The following is a 25129-nucleotide window of genomic DNA, read 5'->3' on the forward strand; positions in this document are numbered from 1 at the left end:
AGAAATCCTATTTTATACTTTTTCTGAAAAAAAACAAACCCAAATGGCATATCCCTTGCTTGGAGGCAATCCATTTACAAATAGCTAGCATAGCCAGAGTTGCCTGGAGATTTGCAGCAACCTGTAGTAGGGCTGAGCCCCATTTCCCCAGTTTTCACCCCTAAAAACACTTAGGGCAGAAGCACAGCCAGGGTAAATTTCTCTTGACTGGCTGAAGCTCACCAAAGCTTTGAGTGGCTAAAAATAAGGAAATTTAATGTTCCCCAATGCATTTTGCTGATAATCCTAATGTGCTTTGTGAGCAATGCCTAACAACACACTCATCTCCCCCCGACACACTATGGAGCAGCAGGAAACTGGAATTATTTCAAAGTCTGCAGGTGCTGAAGTTTGCAGATACGCTTAAGCGCTCATATGGGGGGACAGATCACCAAATGGAAAAAAGTTTTTCAAGCAAATGTTTCTTAACTGGCAAACACTTTTTCTAAGTGAGGGAGTCACCAATGACTTAATAAAACCTGCTGGAATTACACAAACATAAAAAGCATACAGTTTGTCTCCTGACCCCCAATCCCTTCCTCCAAAAGCTCCACAGCCCCACACTACACTTCCACATTGTGCTGTAGTATTAAAATAGCATCTGGAAAAGCAATCTAAACATGCTACAGCCTCGGGGTAGGAACTCTAATAACAGCTAATCAGGCAGTTTTATTATCTTCTGAAAAGGTTACATATCCGATTCTGTTTCTTCAAAGACACTGGCTAAAAAGAAACTGCAGAAAAAATTCACCTCCCATTTAAGTATGTTACACTCTGCACAAACATCTTGCTCATCTTTAGAAGTCCTGGTTTTACAAGAGCTTTTCTTGTTATGAAAAATTTTTAAAAACAGAATATAAGGATTATTTTAGTTGACACTTCAGAAAGCCAGTAAGAAGAGCAAAAAGTTCTAATTTTTCTCATCTCTATTTGGAATGGCTAAAGCAATATTCAGGAACAGCAGGATAATAAAAGGAGCTGAGGAACACAAAAAATACACTTATTTAAAACAGGTTAGATGTGTATCTGTCGTGGTTTAACCCCAGCCAGCAACTAAACACCACGCAGCCGCTCACTCACTCCCCCCCACCCAGTGGGATGGGGGAGAAAATCGGGAGAAGAAGCAAAACCCGTGGGTTGAGATAAGAACGGTTTAATAGAACAGAAAAGAAGAAACTAATAATGATAATGATAACACTAATAAAATGACAACAGCAATAATGAAAGGATTGGAATGTACAAATGATACGCAGTGCAATTGCTCACCACCCGCCGACCGACACCCCGCCAGTCCCCCGAGCGGCGAATCCCTGCCCCCCCACTTCCCCGTTTCTGTACTGGATGGGACGTCACATGGTATGGAATACACCGTTGGCCAGTTTGGGTCAGGTGCCCTGGCTGTGTCCTGTGCCAACTTCTTGTGCCCCTCCAGCTTTCTCACTGGCTGGGCATGAGAAGCTGAAAAATCCTTGACATTAGTCTAAACACTACTGAGCAACAACTGAAAACATCAGTGTTATCAACATTCTTCGCTCTGAACTCAAAACATAGCACTGTACCAGCTACTAGGAAGACAGTTAACTCTATCCCAGCTGAAACCAGGACAGTATCCACCCCTTATTCTATACCATTGACGTCATGCACAGTTCCCATACCTTTAGTTACATCCTGATCAATCATCACTTTTCCATCCCTTTAAGACATATGAGCAATGATATATATATATATGTATACACACACAGAGATATCATTCCTTTAGTTCATGGGTCATGTTCATAAAATGTTCATTGAGTTCATTTAGTTTCCGACTCTGGGCTCCATCTGTCATACCAGTCTTTCTGGGCAGGAGGGATGGTGCAAAGTCCTCTCAGTCGGTAGAGCAGAATTGGGCTTCAGTGCAGTGTGACAAGCAGGTGACATTTGGCGCAGCAGGAGGATGGTGTGCACCGTTGGATTGTTGCATGCTGGAGTCAGTTCTGGTTCCATCACTACTGCGCTTTGCTCAGTTTTATCACAGTTCTTTTCTTGCTTGATCTAAGTGATTCTTACTATAGTACTATGGATATAGCACATAATTATAGTAAGGATAATATACAGTAGCAGGGTTATATAGCAACTAATATACAGTTTAATTCTGGCTGTTCTCACCTAAAATTAAATCCCCTTGAGGCACACATCGGACTTCCCCATCTTTTCGCATCACCCACCAAGTGCACCCAGGCCCTTGAGCAAAAGCAATCCCACGAATGGGTTTACCTTTGCCTGAGGCAGGAGTAACCCAGACTGTCTTCCCTAACATATTTTTTATGTGCACTACAGGGACTTTATCCCCTTCTACAGTATGTAAAAATTCCGACTGGGCAGGGCCACCCCGATTGGCAGATCCTCTGGTGTTGACTAACCAGGTGGCTTTTGCTAAATGTGTATCCCAATGTTTGAAAGTTCCACCCCCCATTGCTCTCAATGTAGTCTTTAACAGTCCATTGTATCGCTCAATTTTCCCAGAGGCTGGTGCATGATAGGGGATATGATACACCCACTCAATGCCATGCTCTTTGGCCCAGGTGTCTATGAGGTTGTTTCGGAAATGAGTCCCGTTGTCTGACTCAATTCGTTCTGGGGTGCCATGTCGCCACAAGACTTGCTTTTCTAGGCCCAGGATAGTGTTCCGGGCGGTGGCATGGGGCACAGAATATGTTTCCAGCCATCCAGTGGTTGCTTCCACCATCGTGAGCACATAGCGCTTGCCTTGGCGAGTTTGTGGGAGTGTGATATAGTCAATCTGCCAGGCTTCTCCATATTTATATTTCAGCCATCGCCCTCCATACCACAGGGGCTTTAACCGCTTGGCTTGCTTAATTGCAGCACATGTTTCACATTCATGGATAACCTGTGCAATAGTGTCCATGGTCAAGTCCACCCCTCGGTCACGAGCCCATCTATATGTTGCATCTCTTCCCTGATGGCCTGAAGCATCATGGGCCCACCGAGCCATAAATAGCTCACCCTTATGTTGCCAGTCCAGGTCCACCTGAGCCACTTCAATCTTGGCAGCCTGATCCACCTGTTGGTTGTTTTGATGTTCTTCAGTGGCCCGACTCTTGGGTATGTGAGCATCTACGTGACGTACTTTTACAACCAGATTCTCTAGCCGGGATGCAATATCTTGCCACAGTGCGGCAGCCCAGATGGGTTTACCTCTGCGCTGCCAGTTGCTCTGCTTCCATTGCTGTAGCCAGCCCCACAGGGCATTTGCCACCATCCATGAGTCAGTATAGAGATAGAGCACTGGCCACTTTTCTCTTTCAGCAATATCTAATGCTAGCTGGATGGCTTTCACCTCTGCAAACTGACTCGATTCACCTTCTCCTTCAGCAGTTTCTGCAACTTGTCGTGTAGGACTCCATACGGCAGCTTTCCACCTCCGATGCTTTCCCACGATGCGACAGGATCCGTCAGTGAACAGGGCATATTGCCTCTCATTTTCTGGCAGTTTATTATACAGCGGGGCCTCTTCAGCACGTGCCACCTCCTCCTCTGGCGACATTCCAAAATCTTTGCCTTCTGGCCAGTCCGTGATCACTTCCAAAATTCCTGGGCGACTGGGGTTTCCTATGCGAGCCCGTTGTGTGATCAGTGCAATCCACTTACTCCACGTGGCATCAGTCGCGTGATGTGTAGAGGAGACCCTCCCTTTGAACATCCAGCCCAGCACTGGCAGTCGGGGCGCTAAGAGGAGCTGTGTTTCAGTACCAACAACTTCTGAGGCAGCTTGAACTCCTTCATATGCTGCCAATATCTCCTTTTCAGTTGGAGTATAGCGAGCCTCGGATCCTCTGTATCCCCGACTCCAAAACCCCAGGGGTCGGCCTCGGGTCTCCCCAGGTGCTTTCTGCCAGAGGCTCCAGGTAGGGCCATTCTCCCCAGCTGCAGTATAGAGCACATTTTTAACATCTTGTCCTGTCCGGACTGGTCCAAGGGCTACTGCGTGAACAATCTCCCGTTTAATTTGTTCAAAGGCTTGTTGTTGCTCAGGGCCCCATTGAAAATCATTCTTCTTTCGGGTCACTTGATAGAGAGGGCTTACAATCAGACTGTAATTTGGAATATGCATTCTCCAAAACCCCACGACACCTAAGAAGGCCTGTGTTTCCTTTTTATTAGTTGGTGGAGACATAGCTGCTATTTTGTTAATCACATCCATTGGGATCTGACGACGCCCATCTTGCCATTTTATTCCTAAAAACTGGATCTCCCGTGCAGGTCCCTTGACCTTACCTTCTTTTATGGCAAAACCGGCTTTCAGAAGGATTTGGATTATTTTCTTCCCTTTCTCAAAGACTTCTTCTGCCGTGTTGCCCCATACGATGATGTCATCAATGTATTGCAGGTGTTCCGGAGCTTCACCTTTTTCCAGTGCAGTCTGGATTAGTCCATGGCAAATGGTGGGGCTGTGTTTCCACCCCTGGGGCAGTCGATTCCAAGTGTACTGGACACCCCTCCAAGTAAAGGCAAATTGTGGACGACACTCTGCTGCCAGAGGGATTGAGAAAAACGCATTAGCAATGTCAATTGTAGCATACCACTTGGCTGCCTTTGACTCTAGTTCGTATTGAAGTTCTAGCATATCTGGAACGGCAGCACTCAGCGGTGGCGTAACTTCATTCAGGCCGCGATAGTCAACTGTTAGTCTCCACTCCCCATTAGACTTTCGCACGGGCCATATGGGACTATTAAAAGGTGAGCGAGTTTTGCTGATCACTCCTTGGCTCTCCAGTTGGCGAATCAACTTGTGGATGGGAATCAGAGAGTCTCGGTTGGTGCGATATTGCCGCCGGTGCACCGTCGTGGTAGCAATTGGTACTTGTTGTTCTTCAACCCTCAGCAACCCCACAATCGAAGGGTCTTGAGAGAGACCAGGCAGGGTAGACAGCTGTTCCGTGCCCTCCGTCTCCAAGGCAGCTATACCAAAAGCCCATCGATACCCCTTTGGGTCCTTAAAATACCCTCTCCTGAGATAGTCTATGCCAAGGATGCACGGAGCCTCTGGACCAGTCACAATGGGGTGTTTCTGCCATTCATTCCCAGTTAGGCTTACTTCAGCTTCCAATACAGTTAACTCTTGGGATCCCCCTGTCACACCAGAAATAGAAATGGGTTCTGCCCCTTCATAACTTGATGGCATTAAAGTACACTGTGCGCCGGTGTCTACTAGTGCCTTATACTCCTGTGGGTCTAACGTGCCAGGCCATCGAATCCACACAGTCCAATAGACCCGGTTATCCCTTTCCTCCACCTGGCTGGAGGCAGGGCCCCTCTAATTCTGGTCAGAGTATCCAGTATTCACTTCTCGTAAAATTGGCTCAGAAGTCCCTTCAAGAGGATCAGAAATAAGATCAGCCCTTCTACTCTGTTTGGAAACCGGAGCGGCATTTTTCCTGGTAGAATCCCCTTTTGTGGTGTTTTTTCCTCGCAGCTCACGTACCCGTGCATTTAGGACCGAGGTAGGTTTTCCATCCCATTTCCTCATGTCCTCTCCATGATCACATAAGTAAAACCACAGGGCACCTCGCGGTGTGTACCTTCTATATTCTTTCTCTTGGGCAGAGGAGCGCTCACTCCTAATAGCTGAGACATTGGTCCTTACAGGTGGGCAACAGGACATCTCCTCTTTGAATTGCTGGAAATCCTCGGACAGCTTCTCCACAGCCGAAATGCAGGCTTGTAGGGAGGAGGAGAGATTCTCTTCGTATTGACGGAGTTGGCGAGCCACTTCATCCACTGTCGGTGCCTCTTCGTCTTTCCAGGTCATTATTGCCAGTGAGTTGGCATAGGACGATGGTGCGCTCCGTACAAACTTCCGCCACATGGGTCGTGTGCATTGGACTTCGTCTGGATCTTTGGGTAATTGTGGGTTGTCCGGATCATGATGAATTGTCTCTAGCACAGCTAATTCCCTCAGATATTGGATACCTTTTTCCATGGTTGTCCACTTGCTTGATTGACATATAACATCTTCCTTAAAGGGGTACCTTTCCTTCACACTTGACAGGAGTCGCCTCCAGAGGCTGATGGCTTGTGTCCCTTTTCCAATTGCCTTGTCAATGCCACCTTCCCTGGCAAGCGATCCCAGCTGCTTGGCTTCCCTACCTTCTAATTCCAAGCTATTAGCCCCATTGTCCCAGCATCGGAGGAGCCAGGTGATAATATGCTCACCTATACGGCGGCCAAAATCTTTTCGCATATCCCGCAGCTCACTCAAGGATAGGGACCGGGTTATTACCTCTGGTTCTGCCTCTTCCTCCTGTTCCCGTGATGACCCTGGTTCGCCTTCATCCTTCGCTAAGCGAACTGATTTTTTTGTATATTTCTTTTTCTGTACGGGGGCAACTGATACTGGTGCAGGTTGGTCCACTGGTTCAGTTGCAGTACCGCTCGCCGGGTCTTGGATAACCGCAGTGTCTGTTGCCAAGGTTTGGGTAGCTGCTGTGCTCGTTGCTGGGGCTGGAGGGACCTCAGTGCCCGTTGCCGAGGTTTGGGTAGCTGCCGTGCTCATTGCCGAGGCTGGAGGGGCTGCAGTGCCTGTCACTGAGGTTTGGATAGCCACAGTGCTCATCGTTTTGTTGTTAGGTCCAGAGACCTTCTCTTCCCCTTGAGGGTACTGAGTGGTGTCGAACAGGGCTCGATAGGCATGGGCCAGGCCCCAGCACGTTGCAGTAATTTGTATCTCTCTGGAGCTGCCGGGGTGACAGCATACCTTTTCCAAATATTTTACTAGTTCTTCTGGATTCTGCACTTGTTCAGGGGTGAATTTCCAAAACACTGGAGGTGCCCACTTTTCTAGGTACTTGCCCATACTACCCCACACACCCTGCCACTCATAATTATCCAGCCTTGGGGCAGATCTCTGGGTGATTTTCTTAAATAGTTGTTTAACCTTAAATGAGAGCTGAACCACGTTCAGAAGCATGCTAATTCCTAGCAGTAGGGCTAGGACCGTGCTGGTCCCAACATCCCAAGAGTATTCAAATTTTTCAAAATTCTCAAACACCATTGTAACTGGACTGAGGGAGAAAGGAGAGGGGAAGAAAGGTATCCCACCCATAGACTGGTTTTCCAAGGAGGAAAGGTAAATGGTATAATTATTAATAGTTTCCCACAGATGGCTTCCACAGTATAAAGGTGACAATGCTGGGTGCAAGTACCGGATTAATCCCACAGCCGACGACTTTATCATACCATAAACCAGTGTTATACAATACATCAAAGCGAAAACCTTAATCCACCTCCCACGGATGATAAGCAGCAGAAGAGGGACTACATACAGCAAGCGAGGTGATACATAACAGAACTTTAAAAACCAGAGCAACAACTCTAAGAACACATAAATCAACATAATGACCAGCAACTATTAGACCGATATAATGAATGCTTATAACAAATTTGTTTTAACAAGCTCTGGTCAGGTTTGTCGTTATCTCAACCCTTCGTGCCCCACGTTGGGCGCCAAAAAGGACTGTCGTGGTTTAACCCCAGCCAGCAACTAAACACCACGCAGCCGCTCACTCACTCCCCCCCACCCAGTGGGATGGGGGAGAAAATCGGGAGAAGAAGCAAAACCCGTGGGTTGAGATAAGAACGGTTTAATAGAACAGAAAAGAAGAAACTAATAATGATAATGATAACACTAATAAAATGACAACAGCAATAATGAAAGGATTGGAATGTACAAATGATACGCAGTGCAATTGCTCACCACCCGCCGACCGACACCCCGCCAGTCCCCCGAGCGGCGAATCCCTGCCCCCCCACTTCCCCGTTTCTGTACTGGATGGGACGTCACATGGTATGGAATACACCGTTGGCCAGTTTGGGTCAGGTGCCCTGGCTGTGTCCTGTGCCAACTTCTTGTGCCCCTCCAGCTTTCTCACTGGCTGGGCATGAGAAGCTGAAAAATCCTTGACATTAGTCTAAACACTACTGAGCAACAACTGAAAACATCAGTGTTATCAACATTCTTCGCTCTGAACTCAAAACATAGCACTGTACCAGCTACTAGGAAGACAGTTAACTCTATCCCAGCTGAAACCAGGACAGTATCTCAATTCTACTAGTAAACTACTATACCACCCTGATATATGAATTCCACTTATAAACAGCTAATAAAAATCTTACCTTTTTCTCCAATATTTGTCATTGTCACTGAAAAATGAGAAAAAAGGAAAGAGTAAAAATCATGTTTAAATAGTAAATGATGTAACTGAATATTTTAAACTTTTGTTTTTCAACCAAAAAGGGAAGAGTAATCATTAAACAATACAAGCTTAAGGCCACACACTATCAAGCTTTTATGCTGTGTACATTCATCACAATAGGCAGACAATGCCAATTGCTTATAAGGTTTTTTGCCTCCCAGGCTCAGTCCCTGAGAACCAGCACCTCCATCTATCTGAAGTTGCCCAAGTTTAACCCAAGAAAAGCCACTTCTGAAGAACAGTTATTTAACTGCGGTTGTACAGGTTTTACTGTTTATGTATGTTCTGTTCTTGAAGCAGAGATGTCAGACTCCAGAACTGGTTTTGCCAGCAATACTCAGCGATACCCTTAGATCTCCATGGCATAAAAATCGAAAGTAGACAGAAGTTGCACTTCCTTTAAGAAACTGCCTACAGATTACAGAATTTGGGGATAGCAAGAGAGTGGGAAAGGCGCAAGTATGTCAGGCACGGAGCGGAGTACACAGATATCATGTATCAGTCACTGCATTTAAAAGAGAATAAATCTTTTTCTTACACCTATATTACACTCTCGGTCACATTATTTAAAAAACATAACTACCCCACAACAGGTATCTCAGAGAGATCAGAAACTCCTAAGTGATCAAAACCTCATGGTGCTCTTCCCTTTCCATCTAAACCACTCCACCACACATTTATCCATCCCAATTAAGCAGTCTACAAACTGTAATATACTGGCACCTACAACTATAAGCGAGGGGACAGTAGCTATACGGATCTCTCATCTGCCCTTATTTTCCTAATAAAAACAGCTGCACAAGGCTGGTCTTCAAACAGCAGGCACAAGGCAACTCCTACGGAAAGGCCAAGCAGCCATGCCATCCTACTTTGATGTATTAAACTTAGGCTTGTTGATAGAGTGAAAGTCACTATTTAAAGATACCTTGCACAAAGCAGGGATGTATTGTGGGACCGGTGCTGCTCAACACCTTAACTAATGCTCTGGAAAAGTGAACACTCATCATGTTTACAGATGACACCACCCTGAGGACACCAGGTGATACGCTGGTGTGCAGGACTGCCATCCAGATGGACCCAGATAGGCTGGAGCAATGAATGGGCCAACAGGACCCTTACGAAATTCAGCAAGGGCAAAGTCCTGCACCTGTAAAGAAACAAGCCCCTGCAACGATACAGCCTGGGGACTGCTGGGCTGGAGCAGCTCTGTGGAAGAGGCCGTGGGGGTGCTGGCGGGCAGTGAGCTGAACATGAGCCAGCAGCACCCGGGCAGCAGAGAGGACCACCAGCCTCCTGGGCTGCATTAGCAGGGGCATGGCCAGTCAGTCAAGAGAAGGGATTATCCCCCTCTATGCAACATTCAGATAACATCCAGAACATTGCCCCAGCTTTGGGCCCCCCACTACAACAAAGATGCAAGTCTAGGGGAGAGCGACCAAGCTGGTAGGGACTGGATCACTAACCCTATGAGGAGAGGCTGCATGACCAGGGCTTGTTCAGCCTGGAGAAGACATGGCTTTGGGAGGACCTAACACAGGACCTCCAGGGAGGCCTCCAGGAGGTGGACAGGGCTCTTCATAATGGTGCAGGATGGGAGGACAAGAGCCAGTAAGTCTAAGTTGAAATGAGAGGATCAGTTTTGATGCAAGGAAAAACTTTTCCACCATGAGAACAGTCCACCAGTGGACCAAGTTGCCCAGACATGTTGTACAGTCTCCATCTCTGGAGTTTTTCAAGACTCAATTAGATAAAACCCTGAACAACCTGGCCTGACCTCACACCTAACCCTGCTTTGATTAGGAGGTTGGACCAGACGAGCTGAGGTCCTGTCAAACATGAATTATTCCACGACTCTAGAATTATAAAAAACATCTATTAAAATGGAGATTTGACTATAGCTCTACCAAAAGGAGCATCTACCTTACCTGAAGGAAAACAGCAAATAACCATGTTTATAAAGTTCTTCACAAAAATCAGACAGACACCACAGAAGTTGCATAAGCCACTATAAAGAAAACTCTACTCTGCCCTCTGTCTTCTAGTTCAGCTAAGAGAAATCTTTAGAGCTTGATATGCTAAATATCCACTTACACAAATGCTACAGAGAAGCTGAGGGAATATGTATACACATTTGACTGAGAAGCAGACATGCTGCAGTACAATAATGCACAAGAACTGTAAAATTGTAAGTAAACAGTCATCCACCAGAAAAAAAAGACATCTTCAGAGCTGATGTGTAATTTAAAAGTGCTGGAGCTCTCAGATTAGGACAAACTAGCCACTACTCAAATTCTGATTTTCTTTCTCCACTTGGTATGGTCAGCAAGGTATGCAGAAATTTTGCCAGTCTTCTTGGAATAACCACTCTCTGCTAATTAAAAAGCCAGAGCCAAGCATACATTGCAGAATCACCAGTTTCAAACTAATATCTACCTAACCAACCGTTCACAATGATTGGTGGTATTTTTCTCTCCTAACAAGGTAATGGCATAGAAAATTGCTGTGAAAGCAGCTGTCATCTTTTTTTCCGCCCTTAACCTTGGATGAAATGTATTAATTAATGTGTGTGTTTGAGACTTTTAACTTTTCCACATGTTTGTAAGTAAAAGACCAATACAATTAATAAATCCAAATTTAGTAATTTCTATCGGACTGCAAGCCTACAGCTTTTCAAAGTTTCTGTCCACCTCCAGCATGAAATGCAGTCCTCAGAGTCTGCACCTGCCCGGTGGACCATCTTTTCTGCTTTTGCAGCATCTAGCCTGGAAGCCAAATGTTCCTGACAGGAGCTGCAGACCATGAAGGCTAAAATATAAGTGCCCAAAGATGTCCAGTTAATCCCAGCAGAGTGAGAACTAGTTTTTTTGAATACATCCTGTCATTTTAATCTCTTTTATCACCTGAGTATAACTCAGAGTTATTTCATATGCTCCTGAGTTGCAACCACTGCAAGAGACTGAAGTGGAAGAGGCAAGGCTAAAGAGAGATGCCAGTATTTTCAATCTTATCACCTTTCTTCACACTTACTGCAACTGGTGTTTATGAGGAGACTGGCTGCGCTGCTTAACAAACATCCCCTCAGACGATGACACAGAGGAATACGCAAGACATCCAACAACCTGCAGCTTTTCACAAAGTGAAGTACTACTCCTTCTGCTTATGCCTTTTCAAACCACCTTTGACGAAGGCTCCTTGAAGGCGGTGCAATGTCTGGGAAAGTAATGGACAGGTATCTGCAATACCACAGGACCAGGGAGGAAATAAAGGGGTTTTATTTTTGGTTTGGTTGGATTGGGGGTTTTTTTTGGCACAAATGTGGCAGAATTGACCAGCGGGGCAGGGGGAAGCAGCCCCTACAAATCAAACTCTCTCTTAAATTTCTTTTAAAAATTAAACTTCCTCTATTTGTAGAATGACCACAATACAAAGACTTCTTAGGGTAACCACAAGATGCTTATAATTCTAAAACCACACTATTTAACTGCATGGGAAATAATTTTCTAACATGAAAAAACACTCTAATTTTATATTTGATCAAAGAAACGTTTGCTATTTTCCCCACCTTCTGAACAGCACACATGATCTATTTATTTAAACCAAATTTTATATTTTTCAGTAGATTCAGTGATACAGCTTTGCTATATTATTCAACAGTATTTGATCATATAGTCTTCTGTGAATCATTTATACCAGTCTTTCTGGCAGTCTTCTCATTTCTCTTCCAAGGGGTTATATTCACTGCTGGTAGTGCACAGAAAAGTAGGTCACACTATGCATCCTGTCATTAATAAATATCATCTTAAACGCTGCAAATTCACTTACTGGTAGTCAAATACCATACAAATAATAAGGGTAAAAAGCATTTATGGCTACAACTACTAAAATAAACACCAAGGACACGCCAATCCCAACCATTAAGCAATTTCTACAATCTGGGAGAAAACAGGGTAAAACCCTTTGAGAGAGGAATGGAACAATACTCCTGTATATTCAGACACCGAGATAATTATAAAACCATGACCTGTCTTCAAGAAGTCATTAAAAAGTTACAGCTCTGTTTGCCTGAGATACTGCAGGGGCCAATTTCATTAAGAATCAGCCTTCCACTGCTAAAGCGTCAGGATGCCATTTACAGTTCAGTACTAGCAGACTATCACGTAATTGGAGCCTCTCTGTTTCATTACGCAGCTCGCAGACGGTGCTCATCAGAATTGGGGATCAGGCTGGGACACACGCAGGACTTCAGCCAACGTAGATGCCAATTTCCTGAGCCAGAAACATCGTTCCCTGCTTGCCCTGAGCCACAGGCAGCCAGAAACAGAAACAGCACATTCAGTAGTCAATGCTGCTAAACAGCCTGTACTTGCAAAAAACAACAGTGACTGAGGACAGAAAGTTGTGTTACGAAAGATCGGAAAAAGTCCAGGATGGAAGGACACCCAGAGAAGCCTGGGGAATTCATCCCACACTCGCTGGTAGTCTTCGTCACAGGGAGAAAGCCATGCAGCATTAGGAATGGCTTGGCAAGCAAAGAGGTACTGCGGCCTCTCAAAATGGCCTGCTACAACTCCATCACCAAATTAGTTTGCTAAGAGAAGCCACATTGCTAGGCACCTTGCACTGGGTCAGACCTTAACTCAGTGATAGAAATGGATTTCCCATTTCTTGAGCTATGGCTCATTTTCTCTAGAAATCTTTATTCTCACTCACCTGTGGAAAATTTAAGCAGGCATCCATCTCCATGTAGCTAGAGACATGGTAAGACACATTGCTACCACAAAACCCAAAAGATTTTGGAAGATAAAATTCATGTAAAAAATTGCATTGGTTTTCTAACATTAAGTTTTGCTTGACTTCTAAACCCAAGCCCAATGTTCCTGAACAGTAAATGTAATGGTTAGGTAGGAAAAAAAAAAAAAAAAAAAAAAAAAGGACTGGAGAAAGCAATTACTTTTTCAAAGCTTCGATGGAAGTGGATATATAAAAATCTTGCTTCCATATTTTATGTACATTTTTTAAATATTTAAAACTTTGAAATGGGAAGATAAGATACATCTGATTCAGAGACTCTGCAGCCACATCTATAAATAGCTGTTTCTCTCAAACTTTTATACAGTTTAACATCTTGGATCTGATTCACAAAACTAAGTACGTATTTTATCTTTATAGCATATTTGAAGCTGTAAAACACTGATCTATATATGCAATTTAACTCAGCTCTCTGTACTCATAAAAGTGTTTTACAGTTGTGACAAGTGTTCTATCCTTGTCTGCAATAGTCCTTTAGAAAAAAAATCAGTGCTTGCAATAAAAACTACCTCTTTGCTAGACAGAGCAGTGATTTGCTTTGATTCAGAGTGACAAGGTGGAGACTTTGCCACCAGTGCTTCGCTTCAGGACAAAAGTAACAGGAATATTTCTGTGAGATTTAAGGTTGGCATAAATAGTCATCAATAACCCATACATTTGGATTTAACAGTTTTTGTGAATGTGTCAGTAAATTCATTTTAACCCCTAATGCTGTGTCCATCAAACTACATCAACACCCACCTACGTAGCAGCAAGCTACGCTTTTTAGGTAGGGTCACAAAACTACTACTTTTGAACTGTGTATGTCTAAGAATTAATCTAATCCTTCTTCTTTAAAAACTTCCCATTTACTTTCCAAGTCACAAGGACTAACTGAAGAGTGAAGACCAATTCTAGAGAAGTTGTATGATCAGACCCTTTTTAGCACACAAAGAGTACACCCTGACAAGAACATCCATTCAAGTTGTTACGTATCAAGCAGTGTTAAATCTTTAACTGAAAACACAATCTTACCTAATAATTATATCTTCACCATAGACCTTATGTTTTCAACTTAAAGCCATGGTTTAACTTTCAAGGCACAAACCCTCCAGGTAGTATACTAGGCACTACATGGAGAGATAACCAGTCATACTTAACACAGACTTCAATTTCAGAAGTGGAGAATGGCAGCTGCCTCTGCAAGTCTGAGAAAGAAATCAAATGAAATTTGAGAAATGTACAGGAGTACTGCTGGCTAAAATTCAGAAACCAATTTCACTTCAGCTGCCAGTTTTGAAACTTTTCTGAAAGTAACCAGGGATATCAGAAGAGGAAAAAACGTGGCGTTTGCAAAATACGGTATAAAATACAAATTTGCTTTGACCGAAGTCCTTTGATACCTAAGCAGCCAGTGTATAGAGTATTTAACTGGTATTTGACAACAGCCAGCTGCAATGTTACAATGTACTTGTAATTCTATAGCCAAATGGAAGCTGTCCATGACCACAGGACGTGAGCACCAAGTACCATAAATCTTTTGATCCATTTGGAGAACATACTGAGCAAAGAGTTCACATCCAGCTGACCAAATCTTGGGCCCCACCTTTTATTTTTTCCTTTTTTTTTTTCCTCTGTCAGCTTCTATCTCCACGTTTTCTGCCGTTTCTGATCCCCTGATGACACTGTGCCATGCCTACAGGGCACGCATTAATTCTGCCTCTAAACTGTGATGAATTAAGCAGCTTTTTATCCTGCTATAATTCCATTCCACTGATGTTACACAGAGTCAAAAACCTCAATTCAGCACTAACCAATCTGATCCCCCAGCAAAAATCTTTCACGATCATTAACATCTTTGGCAGCTGGGTGTCATTTCACATTTTTCTGTTCCACAGTGAAGGTAGCAGTGGACAGATCCCAGTCACATATTCTACTCCAAAACCAAAGAAGTGGCTTATGAGCTCTCCTGACTGTATTGTGCATGTCTTCTTGTCGCCCTCCTCAAGTGAGCTGAGGTCACTTATTCTTCTCCAAATCAGCCAAATCACTCACCCGGGTGGGAGTATGTCCTTCCTTTCCCTTCACTGAAGTAGTCAGGCAATGCTTATTCACCACTTTATGTTCCACAGCAAATGTATTTTCCTCCTTCAAAATTACACATTCAAGCTGCATTTTCAGACAGGATTCCCTGAGCAAGAGCATTATCCTTAGAATTCAAATCAGTGACACATAAAAATGGACCAAAACTTAACATATACAACCAATTTATATTTATTGGATAACCCTTTCATCAGCACAGTTGATATTGTCACTAAAAACATCTGTCACAGCACTGTCAAATTTTCACATTTTCCTTCTCATATACAACTCCAAGTCATGAACTGGCAGGAAAACAGAACAAAAAACCAAAAAGAATCTCAACATCTGAGTTTGTCAAGAACATTTCTGACAAACAACTGTCAGAAACTGTAAATACCTACTGGTTCTGCCTTACCCAAAGCATGGAGTGGATAACTACTCTAAGTCCCTTATAGTTCTACTAACCCAAGTTAGAGATACACATAAGAAGGAAGACATAAGAATAATTATTTTCTTTGCATATAGTTTAGTGAATCCAGTATGTATTTTCTGAGTAGAGACACATGGATGCAGGAGCCAGGGGAGAGAATTCCATTTGCACTTCATGTTACTATTTATTGTTCCATATAACCTAGGTTGAAATTTCAGTAGCTTCAGCTATTGAAGTTCAATGTACTCATTGCACATTGCCTATATTTCCTCATCTTTTTAGAGGAAGAACAATAAATCTGTAACCCTCAGTTTTTCATAAACACATTCAAATTTTTTTAAGGGAAGGAATACTTAAAGGCCCATTAATTTTAAACACAAAGGAAGTTATCTGGGGGAAAAAGACAACTACTACTGCCAGACAGGGGTTGTGAGATGACAATAATGGCAAAATCAAGAGAATGGAACTGGATTAGAGAGAAGCAATTTCTAGTCAGGTGTTTTAAAACCCAATTCATTTACACATTTAATTCCAGCATTCTATAACCAGCAGGAAGAAGAGAACCATTTGCTAGTGTTCAATACCTTTCTCCTTTTCCTTAAAGGTTAAAGCAGCACGAGCACTTAGCTGAATCCACTAATAAAAGAGACAGAACTCTAGACATGGTAATACTGCAGTTAAAAGTTGTGGATTCCTTTTTCTGTTTCTAAAACCTTTTTTTTTTTCCTAAAATGGTACTCAATACTGTTAACTACTCAGCTTTAGGGATGAAACGGATCATCTCAGTAGGCTTTCTCTTTTTTTAAAAAAATGTAACGTCCATCCTACAACACTCAGTAGGAGTTGCAAAAAAACATCCAAAATACTACATTTGAAACACTTTCTCATTATTAAAAGCTCAAAGAAACCACTTAACAACTATGCAAAGTCCTTGCTAAGTCCTACTGCACAATGGTTAACACTGTTCCCTGTACGTTGCCGGTAGCATCAATGACAAGCTGCAGTAAAATAAGCAGGTATATATGTCCTCTTTAGCAGTCAGTGTTGCAGGAATAAAAGATGCACTGAGTAGACAGGCTGGCTTCAAAGCACTGAAATGCTTAGTCTATTCCTGTCGTTGGCTTTCATTCTCAGAGTTGTTAGCTATTCCTTCTGTTGTTTACACTAAATACTCATTAGTAAGACAAGACATACGTTTATTTTATCTTAATATGCCAAAAACGAGGGAAAACATCCAGATATAGACAAAAGATGGAATTAACAGAAGCTGCAGACAACAATTATGCTGAATTAAAAAACTGGTGAGCCAGGCAGAATGGGGAAGAGGGGTGGGGAACAAGAAAAAAACCAACCAAACAAACAAACAAAAAAATCATCTTTGTCCATAGAAAGGAATTCAGTAAAAGACGCTTTAGCAGAGCCCCAGGATTCCCTCTTCATTCCCTCCCATGACAGGCCTTTTGCTTTGAGTGGTTCTCAAGGCATCATGGTACCACAGTTAATAGTTTGAAGTAAGTTTCAAGCATGCCATTGCCCTAAGAGGTACCTGCTGTCAGGTAAGCTAAACCCCAATTTTCCTCTGTTATACAGAATTACACACAATAAAAAATACAGTAGATCACTCAAACGGTAGTGCCCAAATCAAGCCTACTTCGCTGTGTAAGCGCCATGGGGCTGTGTGCATTAGGACAGATGTTAATTAGAGGGTCACCTTCCCCCGAAATATCCTCGCTGCCCTCATACCAGCTTACAGCTCCCCTTTCCAGGCTCACTCAGTCAGCTACTCCCACAACGTTCTAGACAATTCGCTTCCTTGCACTGGATGTAGACACTTCAGTCCTCCTCTCATGAGGGTGCAGCAACTCAAGTCCCACTTTCTAGCTGAAGAACAGCATTTAAAGCTAACAGATTTGAATGTTGTTAGTGAAAAAAAGATGTAAAAGCCCACCTCCTATATAGGAACCACACCAACTCTTAACACCTCCCTGCAAAACAGAGGTGCTAGGCCTGGCAATCGTTTTTTCGCTTAATATCTCAACTGCTCAGCCAAGCATCTGTAGGACAAAAATTTGATCACAGTATTCTGTTTGAGAAAAGAAAAGAAAAAAAAAAAAAGAAATCCAAAATTAGATACCAGACTGCTGAGATTTTAAATATGAAAGCTGAAGTCTGGCAAAGTTATATATGCCTATAAATGCCCTCAGCTTCAGTTGGTTATTTTCCCCTCACTGCTGTTCCTTAAACAGATGCTAAATGACCAACACTCACTATGAACGTTACCTACAGTAAAGAGGGAAGGGGACACAACAGCTCATTTGTATTCCTTTGTGCCATTGTTATAATACTGTTCACGGAACATCAGTACGCCATACACTAGCCTCTAAAATTCAAAGATTAAATTGTTTTCTACAAGACAAACCATGACAAAAACTGAAATTAATTCAAGAGAGCCTAGTGAGCTGGTCGTTTAACAAGTACTCCTGGCTCAACTACTCAAATTCACATAAATACTCAGATCACACCCAATCTCCAGTATGTGATTAATTATTTGCCCAACGCTAAGGAAGAGCCAAGACGCACGGTCAGGATGACTTCTGAATGAATTGCAGGCTGCCGATGCCAAAGGCGGACCAAGAAGTTGTGACAGCCAGGCATTTTCTAGATGACTTGAGAGTGGCATGGGGAGACTTGGGGATTTTCTGTTACCTGTTCCCGCTTCCACCTTCACTGACAGAAGACCCTGTTTTTACATATATACATATACGTAAGTGCTGTCACGCAGTGGGAGGAAAACAAAGGGACCGCTAACTTCGCTCATGCCGTCTGCACGGGGAGTCTCCGGGTCCCATCTTCAGGGTTGGGGTGTCACACGCTATGCCCGCCACGGAGGAAACCTCACGCCCGTGAAAACCCCCGTGAGATCGGCTCCCTCCTCGCGTGGAAGTGGAAACCACGCGCGACCAGGTCGCGGGGGGTGGGGGGTGCGTGCGGGGTGGGAAGGACAGGACTGCACAAGGCAGCGCGGATGCCAGCACGACCCCGGCCGTCCAGAGGCGACCGGGCTGCGGGCTGGGTCGCTCCGCCAGCCTCCAGCCCAGCCCAGCCCGTCGCCGACCGCTTGCTGCGGCGCAACCCCGGCCCCGGCCCCGGCCCCGGCCGGCGGGCGTGGCGGCGGCCAGGGACAGCCCCGGCGCCGACAAACAACAGCCACCGCCGCCGCCCCCCCGTCTCCCCGCCAGCCCCGTGCCGGCAGGCGCGGGCGGCTGCGCTCTCCCGGCAGGGGCAGGGGCGGCGGCGCCCACCCCCGTCCCGCGGGAGCCCCCCCGCCCGCCGCGGCGGCAGCACTCACGCAGGCAGAGCTGGGTGACATAGGCGTAGTAGGACCAGCAGAGGATGCTGGAGATGAAGAGCACCGGCACCCAGTACAGCAGCCGCTGGCAGCGCCGCCGCACGCCGCCCCAAGCGCCCGCCGCCCCGGCTGGCGGCGGCGGCGGCGGTGCCGCCATCTTCCCGCACCGCATTCCGACCGCTCGCTCCGGGGGCCCGGGCCCCGGCCGCGCACCCCGCCGGAGCCCGCCCCGGTCCCTCCCTCCCGCGCTGACAGGGCTCTCCGGCGGGGCCGCTCCTCCCACCGCCCGCCCGCCCGCCGGCCGGCCGACCGGCCGCTCCCTCCCTGCGGGCAGGGCAGGGCAGGGCAGGGGGGAAGGGCCGAAGGGGAGGCCGGAGCGTCCCCGCGGGGCCCGGCTAGGCTCTGGCTGCGGCCGCCCCGGGCCTGGCAGGGAAGCGGCCGTTCCCGCCGCCTGCCGCGGGCGATAGCGGGAAGCTGTCCCGTGAAGTTTGGGGCCGGGCCCCGGAGCAGCTCAGCTCATCACAAAAGGAGTTACGCGCCTCGGGCATCCGGCACGTGCAGCAGCGCTTGGGCGTTACGTGGGTGGAGGCGCCGATGACGTCTGCCCCCGTTTAGCGCCCGGTGCCCAGCGCAGCTTCCTCCGGCTTTTCTGCCTCCGAAATTAGGGATGGTGGTACTTCACCGCCCGCGGGAATACTTTTAAAACGCTTGGTTAGGAAGAGCGCTGCCTCATTTGCGAATGATGTTTCAGCATAAGGTATAACGAACAACAAGCGTTGCGGGCTGCCGTGTCACAGCCAGCCAGAGGCTGCGGTGGCCGGCCCTGCTCTTGGCAGATGTTCTGCCAAGGGAAGGTGGCGAAGGGTTGTGCTGACTCACTCTTTCCCGAAAAGGCTTTACGCTATGGCCATCGTAATGAAGCGCTTGTGAAATGTCATAGTAAACCCAGACTGCGTTGCAGTATGTGCACCCAAATGGTTGCTGAATTACCGTTCCAGAATTAGAAATGCTGAGCACGGCCCGTAGTATTTCTGCAATCTGCCAGAGTCTCTCAGAGCATCGGTAGCACGGTAGGTAGGAAAGAGCTGGTTGGTGAAAATGTGTTTGGACTTGGAAAAAAGGCTGGTATAATGTCCCACACAGGAGACTACGCATGAAGCTAAGTAATCACAACCTGGACGGCACGTGGCTGCCATTGATTAAAAACAGGCTGCGAGAGAGAAAAAAAATAGAGAAAATAAGACAAAAATAGTAGGTGTGCTGCCAGGTTCCAGAGTATGAAACAGAGTTGTTAGCGTGTTTATTGAAGAGATGGAAAAAGAAGTTGACCGTATGGCTGCAGTGTTTTTATGTCATGCAAAATCACGCGCCTCTCATTATTGTAAGATTAGGCTGAGGAATTTTGGTTAGCCACAGTGAACCGGGTGAAAGAGCAATACAGAATGATGTATCGAGAGGAATATTACATATCCCATAGCAGTAAATTATCTTCACCTATTCAAGAAAAAGACACGTATATCATCGTGAATGGCTCAGTGAAACCATCTCCGCAATGTATAGTCATTATAGAAGAGAAATAAACAGAATATGATGCCATTGAAAGATGGGAATATAATAACTTAAGAAAAGATTCTGCATGATGGGGAATTATGTATTATACATTAAAAAGGTAGAGATATAGTGAATGGTACGGAAAAACTAGATTTTATATGCCAACATACTGTATTTCACAAAAGAAGAGGAAAGGGACCAAAACCAACGTGACATAGACAATAAAGCCATTTCATTTTTCCTGTAGTTAATTATGTAAATCATCACTGAGGCCAACATCTTAATAGAACATTTAAAGGATTTGACTTTAGTATGTTTAATGAGAACATCCATGGTTATTCAAAACAGATTTTAGAAGTATAAGAAACAAAATTGCCACCGCTTGAAGGCATACCCCGTGCTTTACTGGCAAAAGTTAAAACAAATTAAGGCAATTTAATTCATTTGATGGAAATACCTGACAGTGACCTCTCTCAGGTACAAAGGATAACGCATCTAATGTGTTGTGCGTTTCCACGGACACATGGCTGGGCCATGAGAAGTTAGCAGCTGGAAACTGTATGCATAAGGGTGAATTAGTTTTTGCATCCCACTTGGGGGCTATGAAAAGCTTTCTCCTATAAACCGTTTTAAAATGTTGCATGTGATAGGGGCTTATTAACAACACATGCCATGGTAAACAGTAGAGAACACCTTTTAACATAGTAATTAATTCCTTGAAATAATAGTTATTATACAAAATTATGTACATAGAGAGGTGGCAGTTTGCCAGAGATGCGGGAATAAAAAGATGATGTGTTACAAAGACCTTATATCATACAATTTCTGGTCAGAGGCTTTGTATTACTCCTTCATGGAAATGGGCTTCTGTAGTCCAGCCTTCTAACTTTTCCATGGCCAGTGCCAACCTCCTCAGATTCCACAATAATCAGAATTTTGTTATTTAGTATGCTAATAATTACATTAGTAATTATTTTATACTATACTCTGTATTAGAGCTCCAAAGTCATGGTCATTCTGGTTCAAAACTAGCCTGTCTAGTGAAACAAACAGGCAAACCTCACTTTAATTTGGCTGGGACAAAAAAGCCTGCCTTGACTGATATTCCCGATTACCTTGGAGCATCCTTTGGGCAGAGAGCTATGAAGAATCCCTCTCTCTTGCCCTCGCGCTTGTGGTTTCTCCCCATGGATGTGGGCTCTCTTGCTCCCCTCCATGCCCACAGTTCTGCTCTATTCCCTCCATGAGTCTTACCGCTCTCCAGATGGGTCCTGAGACCCTTTCTTCTGTTCCTTTCCTCCTCCTCCTCTCTCTGTGGTATGACCTGCAGAAATTTTAGGTAGCAGGAGAACAACTCAAGAGCGAGTGTATTCAAGGGAGCACTGCATTATGGCAAAAGTAAATCCTGGGATAATCTAAACCATTAGGTATTCATGGACAGATTTCCCAAATGACTGTACTCGGGCAGCCTCTCTCTACAGAGAGAGAGGTTACTCGGGGCACAGTTTATTGATGCTTGTGTGAAACGTTCACAGGAAAAAGAGGAAACAAAGGTAGTTTACTGGCTTTTCTTCTCGTCAGGAGCTGGGCTGAAGGTAGCTGGGGTTTGAAGAGGAGGCTTGAGTCTTTGGCAAATCAAAACAAAATGTTGTCATAAGTGGTACCGCTCAGCTTTTCCCCTCAGACAAGGTATATGCAAGGTATTGCTGGTGCATTTTTTTTAAAAGTGTTTCTTCTGGAATACATTTCTGACATTACCATGTGTGTCTATTCTTTGTATCAGGTAGTGTGAAGGGATGTTACAAGAAGGGCTGCCACCCACAGCGCTGGGGCCAGGCATCCGTCTGCCCGGCCGCTGGAGCCTAGCGCAGGGACCCGGCATCTCCGTCCCAGGCCGGTGGACGTGGCTGCTGCTTTCCTGCTCAACCAGTGGCAACTTCAACAGCATCTATGTGTAGGACTCACGCAAGTACCGACAGCCAAGTTCCCTTCTCCCCTTTGGCTGTCGGGGCTGAGGTTCACTAGAGAAAGCACACACACACTCCCCCCCTCCCAACTCTGTGCTCACAAGCACACGTGCAGTTGCAGATCCCTGACTACAGGCACGGCCTCCCTGGCTGTCTGACACCCCTGCCCAGACCCCAGGCCCTCTTAACCTGCCCCACGTCCCTGACTCGCCAGCTTGGTGCTCACTGCATTTTGACAAGGTCCTCATCCAGCTCATCTTGCTGAGACAAGCATCCTCCCGCTCCGCATACCCTTGCTGATCGGTCTGGCTGACCAGGGCTGTTCCCTGCTGTTGTCTCTGTGAGCGTTGTTCAGTCGGGTTTGTGCCTCTGTATACTTGGCTTCCCCTCTTCTCCTCGTCATCCCACTTGCCAAGGTCCTCGGTCAGATGACGTTAACGAAGCAGGTGCTCTCTCCTTCCACATGCACTGACAGGTGGATGCTAGCTGGGTTCAGATCCAGAAGCGGAGAATGCAAACAGTGCCTCTTTCCAAAGGAAGTCATCTTGGTACCCTAGTGTGCAGTCCACATTAAAAACTACTCCTGTGCAAGTCAGGGGGCTCTGCTTTGTTGAACCAACTTTATCTAAAGAATTACACTGTGGTTCTAACTGCTGACATTAAAGTTCTTTGATACTTAAATTATAGTCAGATCATGCTGCATGTCTGCAATACTCGCTGTATATGGATAGCTGTTAAGAGCGTTCTGGGCATTTAAGAAGGAAGAAACTGTACTAGGAATTCGGATCTTGGTAAGTTGCCCATCTAGAGCAAACAGTAGTAGAAGGTTTGTACACATCTAATGAAGTTACACAGATGGCTTGAATGTATTTTATTAAGATGTGATAAACAGTTCCTGATAATCAATGTCATAAAGTAATGGCGGCAAAATAGAAGGAAATCTCAAGTGAGAGAGGATGTTTAATATATGGCAGAGAAAAATTATCTGTTATCGATAGTTTAGCATAGAGCCTTTTCAGACCTCAGTTTTGTACCAGTTTGAAAGGTCATAGAATTTCAAAACAATAAGAATAAAAAAGTAAAATGAGCCACAAAAGATAAGAAACAAAAGTGATTATGTAAATTAACAGTGTTCTTAAAGTATCCGTGATTTGAATACCACACTACTGTGGTAAGAGCGTTTGTCAAGGAGTTACTTCAGCATTCATTTAGGCTCCTGCGGATATAATATCCATGGCTGGCCATAGATGTTCACAGTTACTGTCCCTTCATAGGTTACGATGAGTACCTGCAAATACTATATGTGTATCTAGCTGTCGTGGTTTAACCCCAGCCAGCAACTAAACACCACGCAGCCGCTCACTCACTCCCCCCCACCCAGTGGGATGGGGGAGAAAATCGGGAGAAGAAGCAAAACCCGTGGGTTGAGATAAGAACGGTTTAATAGAACAGAAAAGAAGAAACTAATAATGATAATGATAACACTAATAAAATGACAACAGCAATAATGAAAGGATTGGAATGTACAAATGATACGCAGTGCAATTGCTCACCACCCGCCGACCGACACCCAGCCAGTCCCCCGAGCGGCGAATCCCTGCCCCCCACTTCCCCGTTTCTGTACTGGATGGGACGTCACATGGTATGGAATACACCGTTGGCCAGTTTGGGTCAGGTGCCCTGGCTGTGTCCTGTGCCAACTTCTTGTGCCCCTCCAGCTTTCTCACTGGCTGGGCATGAGAAGCTGAAAAATCCTTGACATTAGTCTAAACACTACTGAGCAACAACTGAAAACATCAGTGTTATCAACATTCTTCGCTCTGAACTCAAAACATAGCACTGTACCAGCTACTAGGAAGACAGTTAACTCTATCCCAGCTGAAACCAGGACACTAGCTCATTGAATTTCAGCTGTAAAATTACACTGAACTCTTAAGACTACCATTACAACAACTGACTGTGGAAAAAGAAGACTTCATGGTATTAGATCATTTTAAGATGTCACAGATTTACTGTGCTAGAACAGTTTGAAAATGATAAGGCATGATTCATTTTATAATCTCATAATAACTTTCTGATGATTTTAAACACAGTATTTCTTTCATTATTTGGTCAATTAAAAAAATCCCAAACTAAGTACATGCAGAATACAGTGAATGATAAACACACAAGCAAAATATGCTTAATTCAAAAACTGTTTTTCAGAGAATCTGACCGGAATTCATGGCTTATATACTCGGAACATCTCCTCCTCTATGTAAGCAATCTGATATGGTGGAATACTTATTCTTGCACCACGTCCCACATATTCTGTGCAGCAGCAAGAGGAGAGGGACAATAGGACAGGAGTATAAATATTTGCCTTCCCACAAGTGCAATACACAGACCAGCAGCTAGAAGGAGGAATACACATAGGCACAGACATAGAGGCACCGGGCACTAGTTAGGTGAACCTGTGGCTCTACAGGGATGCTCTCTGACCTTCACAACAGCGACTGTGCTGCTTGCTTCTCTCCGGAATGTTTGGGTGTTGGACCACACTTACCACACGTACAAAAAAAAATCTCTCTGCAAGGTCTCTGGCATAGATATCACTTAGAAATGTATGTTGCATCCCAGCTGGAGTCAAGTACCATCTGTGCGTAGTTCGTGACTCCCAGCTACATGA

The 25129-nt window shown here is 44.9% G+C and overlaps 1 protein-coding gene across 1 annotated transcript in view; it reads right to left on the bottom strand.

The window, feature by feature from the left end:
* Nucleotides 1-19200, bottom strand: part of ZDHHC2 (zinc finger DHHC-type palmitoyltransferase 2) — a 44869-nt gene extending 25669 nt beyond the window's left edge. The window contains exons 1-2 of the mRNA XM_052779970.1: nucleotides 18944-19200; nucleotides 8215-8241 (exon numbers count right to left, since the gene is read on the bottom strand). Coding sequence (XP_052635930.1) covers nucleotides 8215-8241; nucleotides 18944-19115 — 199 coding nt within the window. The 5' untranslated portion in view covers nucleotides 19116-19200. The remainder of the gene's footprint in view (nucleotides 1-8214; nucleotides 8242-18943) is intronic.
* Between the last annotated feature and the right edge of the window lie 5929 nt (nucleotides 19201-25129).

The sequence above is a fragment of the Harpia harpyja genome, chromosome 2 (assembly GCF_026419915.1).
Source record: "Harpia harpyja isolate bHarHar1 chromosome 2, bHarHar1 primary haplotype, whole genome shotgun sequence".
NCBI classification, from domain to species: Eukaryota; Metazoa; Chordata; class Aves; order Accipitriformes; family Accipitridae; genus Harpia; species Harpia harpyja.